Source organism: Dermacentor variabilis, chromosome 11 (assembly GCF_050947875.1).
Source record: "Dermacentor variabilis isolate Ectoservices chromosome 11, ASM5094787v1, whole genome shotgun sequence".
NCBI classification, from domain to species: Eukaryota; Metazoa; Arthropoda; class Arachnida; order Ixodida; family Ixodidae; genus Dermacentor; species Dermacentor variabilis.
Genome location: NC_134578.1, coordinates 934983 through 949242, shown reverse-complemented (window position 1 = coordinate 949242; position 14260 = coordinate 934983). Strand labels below are relative to the sequence as shown.

Sequence of the window (14260 nt, the reverse complement as noted above, 5' to 3'; positions counted from 1 at the left end):
AAGGTTCGTCCAACATGGCAGAAATAGGCGCTATGGGCGATGTGCCTGATGATGGGACACCGGGAACGGATAGCTGGGTCACGGAGTCGATGAGACGGCGTCGTTGGATGTCCACAAGGAGTCCGTAGTTATGCAAGAAGTCCGCTCCAATGACTGCATGACGACGTCTGCAACCAGGAAAATCCAGCGGAACGCTCGTCGAAGGCCAAGGTTTAGCATGACGGAGCGTGACGAGAAAACTGGAATCCTGGTGCCGTTGACTGCTTGCAAAAACGACACAGGAGTCGCTTTTCGGTCGGAGCGCTGGGCGGGGAGAATGCTGACGTCAGCACCTGTGTCGACTAAGAATCGTTTTCCCGTAACTCTGTCCGTCACGTAGAAAAGGCGACTTGTGTGTTGGGCCGGACCACTCGTCGCCGTTAGAGGTCGGCCGGCCTGTTTCCCTGCCAAGCGCAGGGACGCCTACAGTGACGAGCGTCGTTTCCAAAACGGCGGTGGTAGTAGCAAACGCCAGGCGCTGTAGTTGAGGTTTCATTTTGAGTGCCCGTGCGTCTTGATCTGCTGGAACTACGGCTGCGTGGGCGATGAGACGCGCGGCGATGTTCCGCTCCACAGATGATGCGTTCCAGGCGCTCACACAAGGAGTCGAGCGGAGATTGCACTGCGGAAGAGCAGGGAAGAGTTTGCAGAGCGGTTATATTGTCACCCGGAGACGGTGACGTGGCTGCGATGGTGGGGGTGGCTACTTCCATGACTTTGTCGGCCAAAGCGGCAAGTCCGGTAAGGTCCATGGTAGAGGCTGTCGCCAGGACCATCTGCACGTTAGCCGGGAGTCGTTGCAAAAACAGTTCGCGCAACAGCGTGTCGTCGATGGATCTCGCGTTGTTTCCGAGCAGCTGGCTCATTCGGCGAAGAAGTTGACTAGGGCGTCGGTCGCCGAGTTCTTCAGCGGACAGAAGCTGCTGGATGCGAGAAAGCTGTGAAGCTGCTGTGCGCTGTAGCAGTGCTGCCTTGAGATCGTCGTAGGCGGTGGCAGACAATGGGGAACACAACAAATCTGCTACCTCGTCAATGGCGGCGGGCGAGAGCGCTGCGACGGCGTAATGGAACTTCGAGGCTTGAGAGCGGATACCAGCGACTTGAAATTGCGCTTCGGCATGAAGAAACCACGCCGAAGGATGCTGGTCCCAGTACTGTGGGAGGCGGACAGCGATGGCGGAACAGGAGGGCTCACCGCGTTCCTCGGATGGGTTCTGGCCTTGAGCTCTCGTAGCGCCGGTCTGGTTCATGGTCGTCTCTACCACAGGAGCGTATGGCAGTATCACGTCCGGAGTCACCAAACTGTGGCGACGAGCGACCACGTAGACCGTTAAAGTCTCGGGCTCTCGCAGGAGAGGAAGAACCGACAGTCCGTCTCTTAGCGTAGCATTCTTTTTAATGATCTCCTTCGGAACGCTAGCCCATGCCGGAGCGCCAGCCGCTCGAGCCTCGTGTAGACGCGAGCGTCTACGTCATCCCTCGTGCGACGCCGATGCTGCTGCCGCTACACAATGTTATGTTTTGAAAGTGCTGTTGCTTGATGCATTCATTAAGAAGCAATTTGCAGGGTTACAACACAACCAAATATATTTAAGAATATTTAAAGGTAAAGATATTATTATTATTATTATTATTATTATTATTATTATTATTATTATTATTATTATTATTATTATTATTAGATGTTTGATAATAGTGGCAGAACGTGACCTCAAACAACGCCAGCTGACTTGAGATGCATGGAATCGTGTTTGTCACCACATGACCCTGCCTAATGCTAGATAAAAAGTCTTAAAGTATATTCACTTTTCATTATTGTAGGGATGGAAGTGCTGCACCAATTGTGCCATCTTGCACCAAACCATTGAGCTGCGCCAGCTTGCGCCAAAACACTAATTTCGGATGAAGTTGTTAAATTTAATTAATTTATTTATTAGTATTACCCTCAGGGCCAGAGGCATTACAGAGGGGAGTGGAACATATGGGAAAAAAGACACTATACAGGTTTTTCTTCTGCTAATACAATGTTAGCTAAAACGATGAGATAATTGCGGGAAGCAACAAAAATTCAAGCAATTGACCGACAACAAATATAATTACATAGTTGGTTAGTTACATTGCAATACACTTGTGTTTAAAACATTATGAAACTGGGAATAGTGAACAGTGGATGTGACTGCTCCAGGAAGGTGGTTCCAGTCCTGTGAGGTGCGGGGTACAAATGATTGATAACATGTTTGCGTTAAGCACGACATTATTCCCACCTTTTGTGCCTGATCGAAACGAGGAGAAATGTATGATGGAGGAATAATAAGGTCGTTGTGTAGGGCGGGACTGTAGTATATCTTGTGGAAGAGACATAGGCAAGAAAACTTGCGGCGACAGGCGAGTGACGCAAGCTGTAGGGACTCTTTCATTAAAGTGATACTGGCAGTACGACTGTAATTTCCTAGAATGAAGCGGACAGAGTTATTTTGGACAAGCTCGTGGGCAGAGGTTACTATAGCAGTGCTGGAGTCCCAGATTGAAGAGGCATATTCGAGCTACTTCGGACTAAAGGTTTGTAAAGGAGGAGTTTTAAAGAAACAGGAGCAGATGAAAAATTTCGCCGGAGGTAACCTAACGAGCGGTTTGCTTTGCTAATTATTTTGCTAATATGAAGAGACCAAGAAAGAGGGGAAGTTATGTGGACACCTAATTAGCAATAGGATGTTACGGATTCGAGAGCGGAATTCTCGAGCAAGTAGGAAATGGGGCAAGAAGTTGTACGGGAGATGCGTAATACCTTACATTTTGTTGTGTTGAGTTCCATCAGCCAGGCTTTACACCAGTTAGATACACAGCTGATATCGTTTTGAAGGTTCGTAACATCATTTTGGTCAATAATTTCTCGGAAGACTACGCAATCGTCGGCGAATAAGTGAATGTTAGAGGTCACGCATTGCGGCAAGTCATTAATATAAATGAGAAACAGGAGAGGGCCGAGCACTGAACCTTGGGGCACGCCAGAATGAACTGGCCTCAATGGGGAATTATAAGTGTTAGCAGACACGAATTGTGAGCGTCCAGTTAGAAAATATTCGATCCAGGAGAGAAGTTTCCTATCAATGTTCAATTTGCTTAATTTAAAGAGAAGTAAACTGTCGCAAACTTTTTCAAAAGCTTTTGCGAAATCTAGGAAGACACAGTCAGCTATAGAACGACGATAAAGAATTGTATGTACCTTGTGTCTAAAGGAAGCCAACTGTGTTTCGCAGGAAAGAGATCGGCGGAAACCATGTTGGAGCTTTCGAAAAGAATGAGTTGGCATCAAAGAAATTAACAATGTTTGTGTAAAAAACATGTTCGAGGATTTTACACGGGATACTAGTTAGTGAAATCGGGCGGTAGTTTAGGGGTGAATTTTTACTTCCAGATTTATGAACTGGAACTACCTTTCCGATTTTCCAGTCGGATAGCAGTGTGGATTCATCAGTTGATTGTTGGAATATTTTGGATAGCATAATACTAGAATATATTTTTGCACTTTTTAAGAATTTCGCATTGATAAGGTCAATTCCTGGGCTTGAGGACACTTTCAATGATTCTATAATTTTTTCGATGCCAAGGGGTTGAATAATTACTGGATCCATTATTAGAGAATCAAAACACTGCACGTTGGGAAGTGTTGTAGACGAGGTTGTTACAAAATTACGGCAAAATACATCATTTAATACCACAGAGCAGTCGGCAACTGCAATTGCATCACCAGAAGAGTCAAGTAACGTGATTTCGCTATTACGGTCTGGGTGAATGGTTCGCCAAAACGTTTTTGGATCATTACTGAGCATAGCTGGCAGAGTATGTCGTAGGAAATTATTACGAGAACATTTCAGTGCGGAGCCATAAGCATTATTCGCTTTGACATATGCATCCCAACGCTGCTCGGAGGGAGAATGCTTGGCAGAGCGATAGAGCCGCTATTTTTTGTTACGAAGTCGTTTTAAATTGGAGTTATACCAAAGTGCTTTTGAATGCGAAGAAATAGTGCGCATAGGTACGTGCTTGTCGATTAGTTCATGTACTTTTGTTGTAAACATATTCCAGTTAGTTTCGGTAGTACGGCTTTCAAAATCATCTAAGAAAACGTTGAGAAACGTAGACAGTTCGTTATTTATAGCTTCAAAGTTGGCTTTACTGTAATTACGAAGGGACTTTTGGACTCTCCGGTTTACAGACTGACAATATTTTACTTCAAAACAGAGCGTTAAATGATTGCTAATACCTGGCAGATAGGATAAATCAGAGACCATATCAGGACAGTTCGTTAGTATAAGGTCAAGCGTATTTGCCGTATTGTGCGATAGCCTAGTAGGTTGAGAGACAAGCTGATAAAGAGAAAATAGCGAGCAAAGATTAATAAAGTCAAAGCTTTCTGATGAAAACGGTTTCAAAGCCGGGGGCTCAGAAGACCAGGAAACGTTGGGAAAGTTGAAATCTCCCAGGAGAAGTCCCAGGAGAAACATGAAAGCGTTAGGATGACATGCAATAATGGTACCAATGGCATCATGTACATGGGCAGCAAAATTTGAGCAATTATTGGGTGGACGATAGCAAACCCCAAACACAAAGCTTTTATGGCAGATATAAGTGTGCGCCCACACAATTTCTAGATTAGTTTGAACAAGAATATAGGAAGACGGAATATCTCGCGAAATAGCTAACATAACACCGCCTCCTACACGTGATTCACGGTCGCAGCGATAAATGCTGAAGCTAGGTGCGTCATGAAATATTTCGTTGTCAGTAATGTTTGGGTGGAGCCAGGTTTCAGTGAGCGCAATGATAGATGAATTGCACGTGTAAACAACTGATTCAAGTGACTCACGCTTATTAAGTACGCTTCTGACATTTGCCAAAAGTACAGACACACTGGGTGCCGGCAACAAACCAGCACGTCCGCTCGCGCTTACCTATGGTGGTGTTTCGCCAGTCAAGTTTGGCGCTGAAGGTCACGATACACTGTTAGTTGAATCACCAGAAATGGGCGGGTTTAGCTCTTTAATGCTGCTGCCGGCTGCGTCGCACACGTAGCGTTTATTGTGGACAATGAGCTTGTTGTGCCGCAGCTGGAAGTTCGGTGACCCGGCTAAACCTTTGGCAAATTCAACCAGCTTTCTTCTAACATGGCAAGTGGCGGCGGAAAAGTCTTCGGCAACTGACATTCTATCTTCTTTGAATTTTGACCGTAATTTTAGCACTTTCTGTCTAGTTTTAAAAGAAATAAACTTTATAATAACAGGCCGACATCCTGATGCTGTGAAAGTGCCTAAACGGTGTGCGCATTCCATCTCGGATTCTGAGATGCTATTGCCCATCATGGTGGACAACACGGCAAGCGCTTTCTGCTCAGTTTGTTGCCATGTTTCACGTGCGTCAGGAATACCATGCATGATCAAGTTTTCACGTCTGGACCGATCTTCTAGATCGTCTGTGCGATTCTGGATTGAAGCTTGCTGTGACGTCAGGCGCGTGGCAGTATCCTGCACGGCAGCTATGTGATGACTCATGGAGCTAGAGTCATTGCTTTTACGTTCAAGAGTTTCAATGCGGTTAAGCATGTCAACGAGCCTAGATTCTAATGTTTCTTGGTTAGACTTGATTGTTTTAATGTCGGCTATTGCAGTCGCTTGGCCCAATGAAAAATCTTCTGATAGTTCCTTGATGCTATCATTTGTCTTTTTCAGCATCTGCATCATGATACCTATCTGCGCGTGCTCCGAATCGCTTTCGGTTTGAGTAGATCGAGTGCGGGCTGGACCAGGGTTAGTCTCAATGTCACCACAGCAGAGCAACAACAAAGGAGAATCAAAGCAATTGCACAAGGTTTAACAAAGCACCCGTGGGCATGGGAGCACTACCAAGCAGTAGTCGTCCGACCTTCTAGCGAAGATAGAAAAGCGGTTACACACCTGCGGAGCGTAGAAAACTAGGATTAATCATGCTTCTGCGACGGTTGCTCCCATGCCTACTGAAAGCACAAGGTGGCGGCCAGGCATATAAATACGGGGCGGGACTTGATTTCAGCGTCGATCTTGTCAACTTGATACCAGGGAATTTGGTGATCCGAGGCATAAATTCGTAGTGCGCGCGCGCACCTTCCAGGCGGTAGTGCTGCGCAGGGCTTTCGGTGAGCGATACTGTCAAGGGCGGGATGGCGGACGGCATAGCGACCACGTAGTAGACCACCAGGGTAACAAGGGCCTGCGGAGCGTAGAAAACGAAGGAATTAGCCATGCTTCCATGACGGCTGCTCCCATGCCCACTGAAAGCACAAGGTAGCAGCCAGGCATATAAATACGGGGCGGGACTTGATTCCAGCGTCGATCTTGTCAACTTGATACCATGGAATTTGGTGATCCGAGGCATGAATTCGTAGAGTGCGCCCGCACCTTCCAGGTGGTAGTGCTGCGCAGGGCTTTCGGTGAGCGATACTGTCAAGGGCGGGATGGCGGACGGCATAGCGTAGTAGACCACCAGGGTAACAAGGGCCTGCGGAGCGTAGAAAACGAAAGAATTAGCCATGCTTCCATGACGGCTGCTCCCATGCCCACTGAAAGCACAAGGTGGCAGCCAGGCATATAAATACGGGGCGGGACTTGATTCCAGCGTCGATCTTGTCAACTTGATACCATGGAATTTGGTGATCCGAGGCATGAATTCGTAGAGTGCGCGCGCACCTTCCAGGCAGTAGTGCTGCGCAGGGCTTTCGGTGAGCGACACTCTCAAGGGCGGGATGGCGGACGGCATAGCGACCACGTAGTAGACCACCAGGGTAACAAGGGCCTGCGGAGTGTAGAAAAAGAAGGGATTAGCCATGCTTCCGTGATGGCTGCTCCCATGCCCACTGAAAGCACAAGGTGGCGGCCAGGCATATAAATACAAGGCGGGACTTGATTCCAGCATCAATCTTGTCAACTTGATACCAGGGAATTTGGTGATCCGAGGCATGAATTCATAGAGTGCGGGCACGCCTTCCAGGCGGTAGTGCTGCGCGGGGCTTTCGGTGAGCGACACTGTTAAGGGCGGGATGGCGGACGGCATAGCGACCACGTAGTAGACCACCAGGGTAACAAAGGCCTGCGGAGCGTAGAAAGAGTGATGTGCATGTCCAGGGGCAACCACACAGCCATAGACATGCATTGGCTTGCAGTCCAAGCCTAAGCATTACATTTCAGCGTCAACATCATTGGAGTGTAGGTGTGCTTGCTCGCATAATTGTAACTAGGCCACAAGAAAAAGAAAACTGTCTTGTGCTATACACTTCAAAAAAGAAATTATAAGGTTTTACGGGCCAAAACAATGATCTGATTATGAGGCACACCATACTGGGGCACTCCGGAAATTTGCACCACCTAGGGTTCTTTAACGTCCACCTACATTTAAGTACACTGGTGTTTTCACGTTTCGCCCCCATAGAAATGCGGCTGCTGTGGCCGGGATTTGATCCCGCAACTTCATGCCCAGCAGCTCAACACCATAGCCACTAAGCAACCACGGCGAGTATGTGCTATACAGTGCATTATGAATGTTTCATAAAGGTGTTACGCGTTTGTATATGTGCAAACCAGCGAAAGGCAATTTGAACTGGTGCTCATTTCATGGAGCGATCGGGAAGGAAAGCCACGCTGAATTAATAAATTCATACAATTTTCTCAGCGTGTAGCTTGTCAGTTTCGTTATACAGAGTGTCTATGTAACTTGTTCCAAGGATTTAAAAATGGTATTTATCTGCAGCTGAATGAAACCAGTGCCGTATGGTTATCGTGTGGCACTCCTTAGAGTATTTTTATATCCCTCTTAATTAGTTATTCATATCATAAGAAGCCAACAAACATTGACACCCAGAACAACATAGGGGAAATTACTTGTGCCTAATAAATGAAATAAAGAAACGATAAACTAATGCAAATTAAAGTGGATGAAAAAACAACTTGCCGCAGGTAGGTGCCACAGGTTCCCACCTGCTGCACCCACCTGCGGCACCCACCTGCGGCAAGTTGGCACAAGGCACAAGTAATTTCCCCTATGTTGTCCTGGGTGTCAATGTTTGTTGGCTTCTTATGATATGACTAATGAAAATCGGGCCCCTTGGTTAACCCCCTTTCTTCTCGTTTCTTAATTAGTTAAGTAAGATTAATTATGAAAAAAATTTAATATTCACTTTAGGGCCAACTGCTTTTCGTTGCGTTGAAGGGGGGGTTCAGAAACGACCGATCCAATTTTTTGTGGCAACGTACATGCTGCATGGGATTTTCTTTTTTTTTCTTTTTTTTTTTTTTTTTGCTGCTTAGGAAAAGCTTGCAAAATATGAAATGAAACCACGTGACTGTGCTCGTGCGCTCTCAACCGTGCATCGAGCTTATCGCTTATCAGGGACGGCGGTGCTTCCTTTCAGTGTGCCACCGCCAAGGATGCTGACGCACTGTGAAGCCGATGCCTAGAGCTGCCGCCGCGGTTGAGAGCGCTGCAATACGATACCAATATGATATGGCAAACCATATTCCATTGGTTTCATTAAGCTGTGGCTAACTGCTTTTTTAATATCCTTGGCACAAGTTACGTGAAACACCCTGTATATCTCAGCATTCGATATTGCACCATGTTGGTACATACATCTGCATTTATTAATGGGCGAACGCCATGCATGTAGCGTTCTAAATCTGTCTTGCACATGCACCACGTCTGGTCCATGTGCGATGATACTGTGGCACGCCGACAAACGACCGGCTTGATTTCATGAAACTTCTTGGTCACAAATCTCCAATGGCAGCTGCAATCGTCACTCAAATTTGCGCGCAGGCTAGACTATTTTCGGCCAGGCCACACCACAGAAAATCAGGCTCTTGCCACCACAGAACGCAAAACATGGATGTAAGGTTTCGTATTCAGTCAACTCAACCTTAGTGACCAAATTGTGGTCGTAATTGAACATTTGGCAAAACTGCAAACCTCTGAAATTGAATTCATGGCAACAATGTTCGCGACGTGACGTGCACATGTCGAGTGCAGAAAATTTAATAAACCATCATTCGTGCACGAAATATCGGCTGCCATGTTACATTAGCTTTATGGCACCTGCGGCAGAAGCGTAAATAAGCCTGAATAATCTAACTTATTCAAAATATTGGTCGATGATGCAGACCAGAAAGCCAGTGAACATTTTTATCCCTTTTCTGTTTTCAAAAAACATATCAGAGCTTTTTCTCGGCAAGTGATGTGAAATATTGGCAAACGTGCAAGCACCACTATGTTACTTCGCATTTATTCTGCAGTTTTTTGCTATCTTGAATGAAGGTTGCCAAGAATTCAAAATTATCTGAGCACACTATGCAACCAGCATTTACTGAACCTTGACGGGTGTTGTTCATGGTGGTCACTGAATATTTTTCATCCATTGTGCACGAATGCATTTATGAGTTAATGAATTTACAAATTTACCTCATCAATGAGAAGTCACTGAAAACGTTGTGGCTTTCGTTGACAAATGACCGATAACAGCATTTAAAACAACCTAGGATTTGTGAGAGCTTTTTTGACTACAAAGAATGCCCGTGAAATAAATTAAAAAGAAGAAAAAAAACACTGTGACCATGACAACGCTTCTGCGCACCAAGGATTCCATTAATCTTTATGCAAACCTCGTCAAATGGGGGCACTCGGAACGAACGGGTGTGCTTTTTTCTCGCCACGTAAGCAATCTCTGGGGCACATCTTTGGTCCCTGTCGAATGTGAAGTGTGAAACGTGCGCCACGGTCTTGTAATGGTTCGTTTCTCGAACCATTACAAGACTGTGGCCCAGGTTTGCACGTTTGTAATATACACAGTGCACTGATGATGGCATTTAAATGTGAGGTTACTTATATTACTGGTGCGGGGACATGGTGTCACGGGAATTTTAAAAAATTTACAGGCTTTCTTTTTTCTTTTTCTTTTTTCCGAAAAAACAACCAAACGAGGCCTAGGTTGCTATATACTCTGTTATCCGTCATTTCTCAGCGTATTCCACAACCTTTGCTTTGGCACCTTATTGAATAGTATGCTAAGAAATGTTATTTGATTAAAATTAAATATTTGTTGCTTGTTCTCAATGAAAAAAAAAAACAGCCTTATAGCATAGAGTGGGCGCTGTTTATGGAAAGCCCTAGGTTATTTTTTCTTGGCCACATTTAGTTGCCACATCTGGTATGCAATTTAATGTTGGTTTCTGAGAAACCTGTATGGGCTTCTTTTGTAGCTTCATGCTACAGTCGGGTAGATGACAATTGTTCCCTGCCATAAATTTTGCTTGCCTTGCGGGCTTCCGCAGAACTGGTCTGTCGTGACCTAATTGTGTTCTGAAAAGTAAAATAAGGAACAAGTTTATGATTATGCCTGTGTTTCTCACATATTTACGTTTGCAAAGCTGCTCCAAAGTGCCAAATTTGCTGCTTCCAGAGCTGCTCCTAAACTTCCTTGGCCATTACCATCCCTGTTATTGTTTAATCATATTGCTATTATACTGCTGTAATTTGAGCCACAAAGCTAGGATAATTTTGCTGAATTTTACTTTCACTGAATTGCTTGTGGCTGTTGCAAAACATGGTGTTGTAGATAGGTGACCTAATACATAGCCTTCGAGATTTTTGGCACTCTGCCTGTACTGCACTGACAGTCTTGACGTAGGGACAGTTGATTATTTTTTTATTTGATTAACGATTAATCATTCATCGTTTTAGCCTTCAATTGATTAATCACTTTCAATGCAGGGTCTTTCATTGATTAATTGATTAATTAAAATTTTTGCCTGGTCCTTCAAAAAGCTTGAAACACAGTTGCCTACTTTTGTAGGACCCTATTTTAATGTTTGAAAGGTGGATCCAAGTTATAAATATGAGTGTATAAAGATTGATAAAGAATAATCTTTAATTTGTTAAAGACTAAACAGAGTTGGCACTGTTGGTATTTGAAAAGATAAACAATACACATTATAAAATGGTACTTAGAGCAGAATTATACAAGATACATGACGCTAGGGAATTCCTGTAAAATACACTTAAACAAGAGATAAGAAAAATAGCAAAAGTGAAGGGTGAAGTCCAACTAAAATATGCAAGAAATTGCAATAAATGCCAAAGAAAATAAAATGACTGGTTTAGGATATTAAGCCACATGCTTGTTTTTACAGAGCGAAGGAATGTGAATTGGCCGAGATGTTTGGGTGAAACCGGCTTGCGAGAATAGATGCTTGGAAGCTATAGTTTTGCTGGAATTGACATGAACTCCATCACTATATCAAATACATGCTCCAAACCAGCGCGAATGCTGTGCCACGTCTTTAGTGGACTGGGAGCGATTCGACGACCAACAACTGGGTTGCATAGCGTGCCTTGAATTGTGAGGGCATTTCAAGACTCCGGCTTTGGACGGCGTGGTGGCATGTGCATTGTGGAGGGAAGAGAGGGGAAGGGTGCGGCCTGGCATGAGGTGGGACTTGGAAAAACATTTGACAGTCGCTCTACCACAGCCACACAGTCACTGCTCATGCATAGCAATTCTAATATGATTTCAAAATTTTCGCTCCAGTTCTGTCAGACTCTCGCAAACAATTATTCGAACATGTCTGATCAATTAACTTGATTAAATGAAAGGTGGACATGATGAAGATTAATCAGTTTGTGGGATACATTTAATATATTAATCAATGAATAGTTGATTGATAGTGTCATCCCTATCTTGAAGGCCATGTTACTGCATATTTTTTTAGAATCTGTGTAAATGGCAGCACTCGCATTTTAGCGCGTCTTGTGCTTGTGTGCTCTCTTGCATTCTCAATCTTACAAGAATCATAAATGTTTTGTGTTGAATGTACCACATTCATAAATGAATGTGGTACATTCACTGTGATAAATGTTATGTAGTTAGAATGTATAAGTGAATGGTGTTTTCTCTCTCCACCAGCAATACCTGTGTCTGAGCCAAAGAGTGAGCCAGAGGTTTATTTCTTTGACACGGTCAGGCAGTGCAACTCCATTTACCAGCTACTTGAGAAGCTCTTCAATAACAATGTTGCCCCTCTCCTCCTGTGAGTATGCATGTTGGCATAAAATTTGTCTATAGGAACAGAAACTGTAGCAAAAGCAAACGGCTTAGTAGCCTGAGAAAGGCCTTTGCTCTAGATACAGTTTGGCATGCAGGCTAGCATGCACACTTTTATAACAAAATCACATCTACTAGCACATTCGAATACAACAAGAAATAACCAAAGAAAAAAAAATTTTTTTTAAGTATTGAATCGTTTGGCAAGTTTTTGCGTTTTTACGAAATGTGATATTGGTGAAATTCGTACATGTTTCTAACCTTTTTACAGGCATACGCACTTTTACGATACTACATTTATATTACGCAACATGTAGTCATATAGGGAAAACACGGGGAAGGTGGGAGATGAAAATTCAGGACGATGAGCAAAACGAGAACAAGGTGAAAGCAGGAGCCACCGTTTCGACAAGTGACCTTGAAGAAAACAAGTCTACTTGTCAAAACGTTGGCTCCTGCTTTCACCTTGTTCTCGTTTTACTCATGCAGTGATATAGTCCCTGTAGTTGCTCACCACACATAATTATGAAAAAATATATATATATATATATATATATATATATATATATATATATATATATATATATATATATATATATATATATATATACTCGACAAGCACAAGACAAAAAGAAAAATATATGTAAGTGCAGTGTCACATGAAACTTTCACACTAAACATTGTCAAGACCAAATACATATAAGGGCATCAATAAATTTACAAAATTGTTTTTTCAATCAAAACCATTTTAAACACTTTTCCAGAGGTTGTGCTTGATATGTCGTATAAGGCAGCGACTGGGGCTGGTTGGTATGACATTGTTCTATTTACTGTGCTGTGCTGTTCGCACAAAGGACAAAATAAAACGGACACACATGTGCACAATTGCATACATGTGACTACTTATTTCATTAATCTTGTCCGTTGTATAAACAATATAGCACTTTCTATGTCTAAGAAGCAGTCTATTTTATTTATTGGAGTAGGTACCTGATATATGGTGTGTTGCCGTCCATATATAGTTGGAATCATTGAGGTCTTTCTAACACGGCTGCCAAAAGAAGAACTTTATTCTTTCTTTCATAATACAAAATAAAGGGAAGCAAGAGCTAAAGGCATATAGGCTAACGATGGCTCTTCCTCCAGATATCATTTCAAACGGAGAAAGGGCAGATACAGGAAATGAAATGTGATGCAATTCCATTGCATATACAGACACAAATTGTTCAATTAACTACAAACTAGCTATGTAATAGAGCAATTATTTTAGCGGAAATTTACAAATATAAAGCAATATTCATGTATACAGTGTAAATGTACTCTAATACATAAAAATACTGACAACAATAATTTTCGCTCAAGATAACTCAGACAATTATTTAACCCTTTGAGGGTCGATTTTTTTCGCCATATGCGACCGCCCAGGGTCGATTATATTATTGCAGATTCCAATTCTTCTTAGGGACTTATTTAGAAAAAAATGTACCGCAATTTTTCTAGGGTGACAGTAAAATGAAAAAAAAAAATATTTTGCGTTGGTATATATGTACTCTTTCATAAATAACAACAATAAAAAAGGAAATAAACTTATAAGAATCAAACATTTGATGCTTTTTTATACACATAGTTCAAGGCCTTGAAAATGTGCACACGAGAATATTTCGCAAGACGCAAATGTTCCTGCTCTTACACTAATATGTACATCCATAGCGTAATCGAACTGCGTAGGTGCGCGCACTCAAGATAACTGTGGTTGTGTGCCCGTCAAAAAAGCACAACGTGTGACAAACTTTCGCTAATCTTCATCTTATTGCCAACCAGAGGCAATTAGTTTTCGTGAGTGTCAAAAAAAAAAAAAAGAAGCAACGGAAACGCATGCACGGCGGCATCATTCCTATGCACACCCCTGCGAGCACTAAATGAGCGAGAAAGAGGTGGTCACCTGTTGAGTGATTAGTAACGAGATAGCCATCGGTTTTGCAAGAACAAGAAGCCGAAACTACCCGCGAAACAAAACCCGAACCGCCACTCGTCCGCGCGCCCGCCAATGCGGGAGCGGTAGTATATAGACGTGCGGGAGCAAACTAGCTCTAAGACAAACCA

The 14260-nt window shown here is 43.4% G+C and overlaps 1 protein-coding gene across 1 annotated transcript in view; it reads left to right on the top strand.

Moving 5' to 3' along the window:
• The window catches only part of Sec10 (Exocyst complex component Sec10), a 243095-nt gene that overhangs the window by 133786 nt on the left and 95049 nt on the right, over nucleotides 1-14260 (top strand). The window contains exon 12 of the mRNA XM_075673687.1: nucleotides 12020-12143. Coding sequence (XP_075529802.1) covers nucleotides 12020-12143 — 124 coding nt within the window. The remainder of the gene's footprint in view (nucleotides 1-12019; nucleotides 12144-14260) is intronic.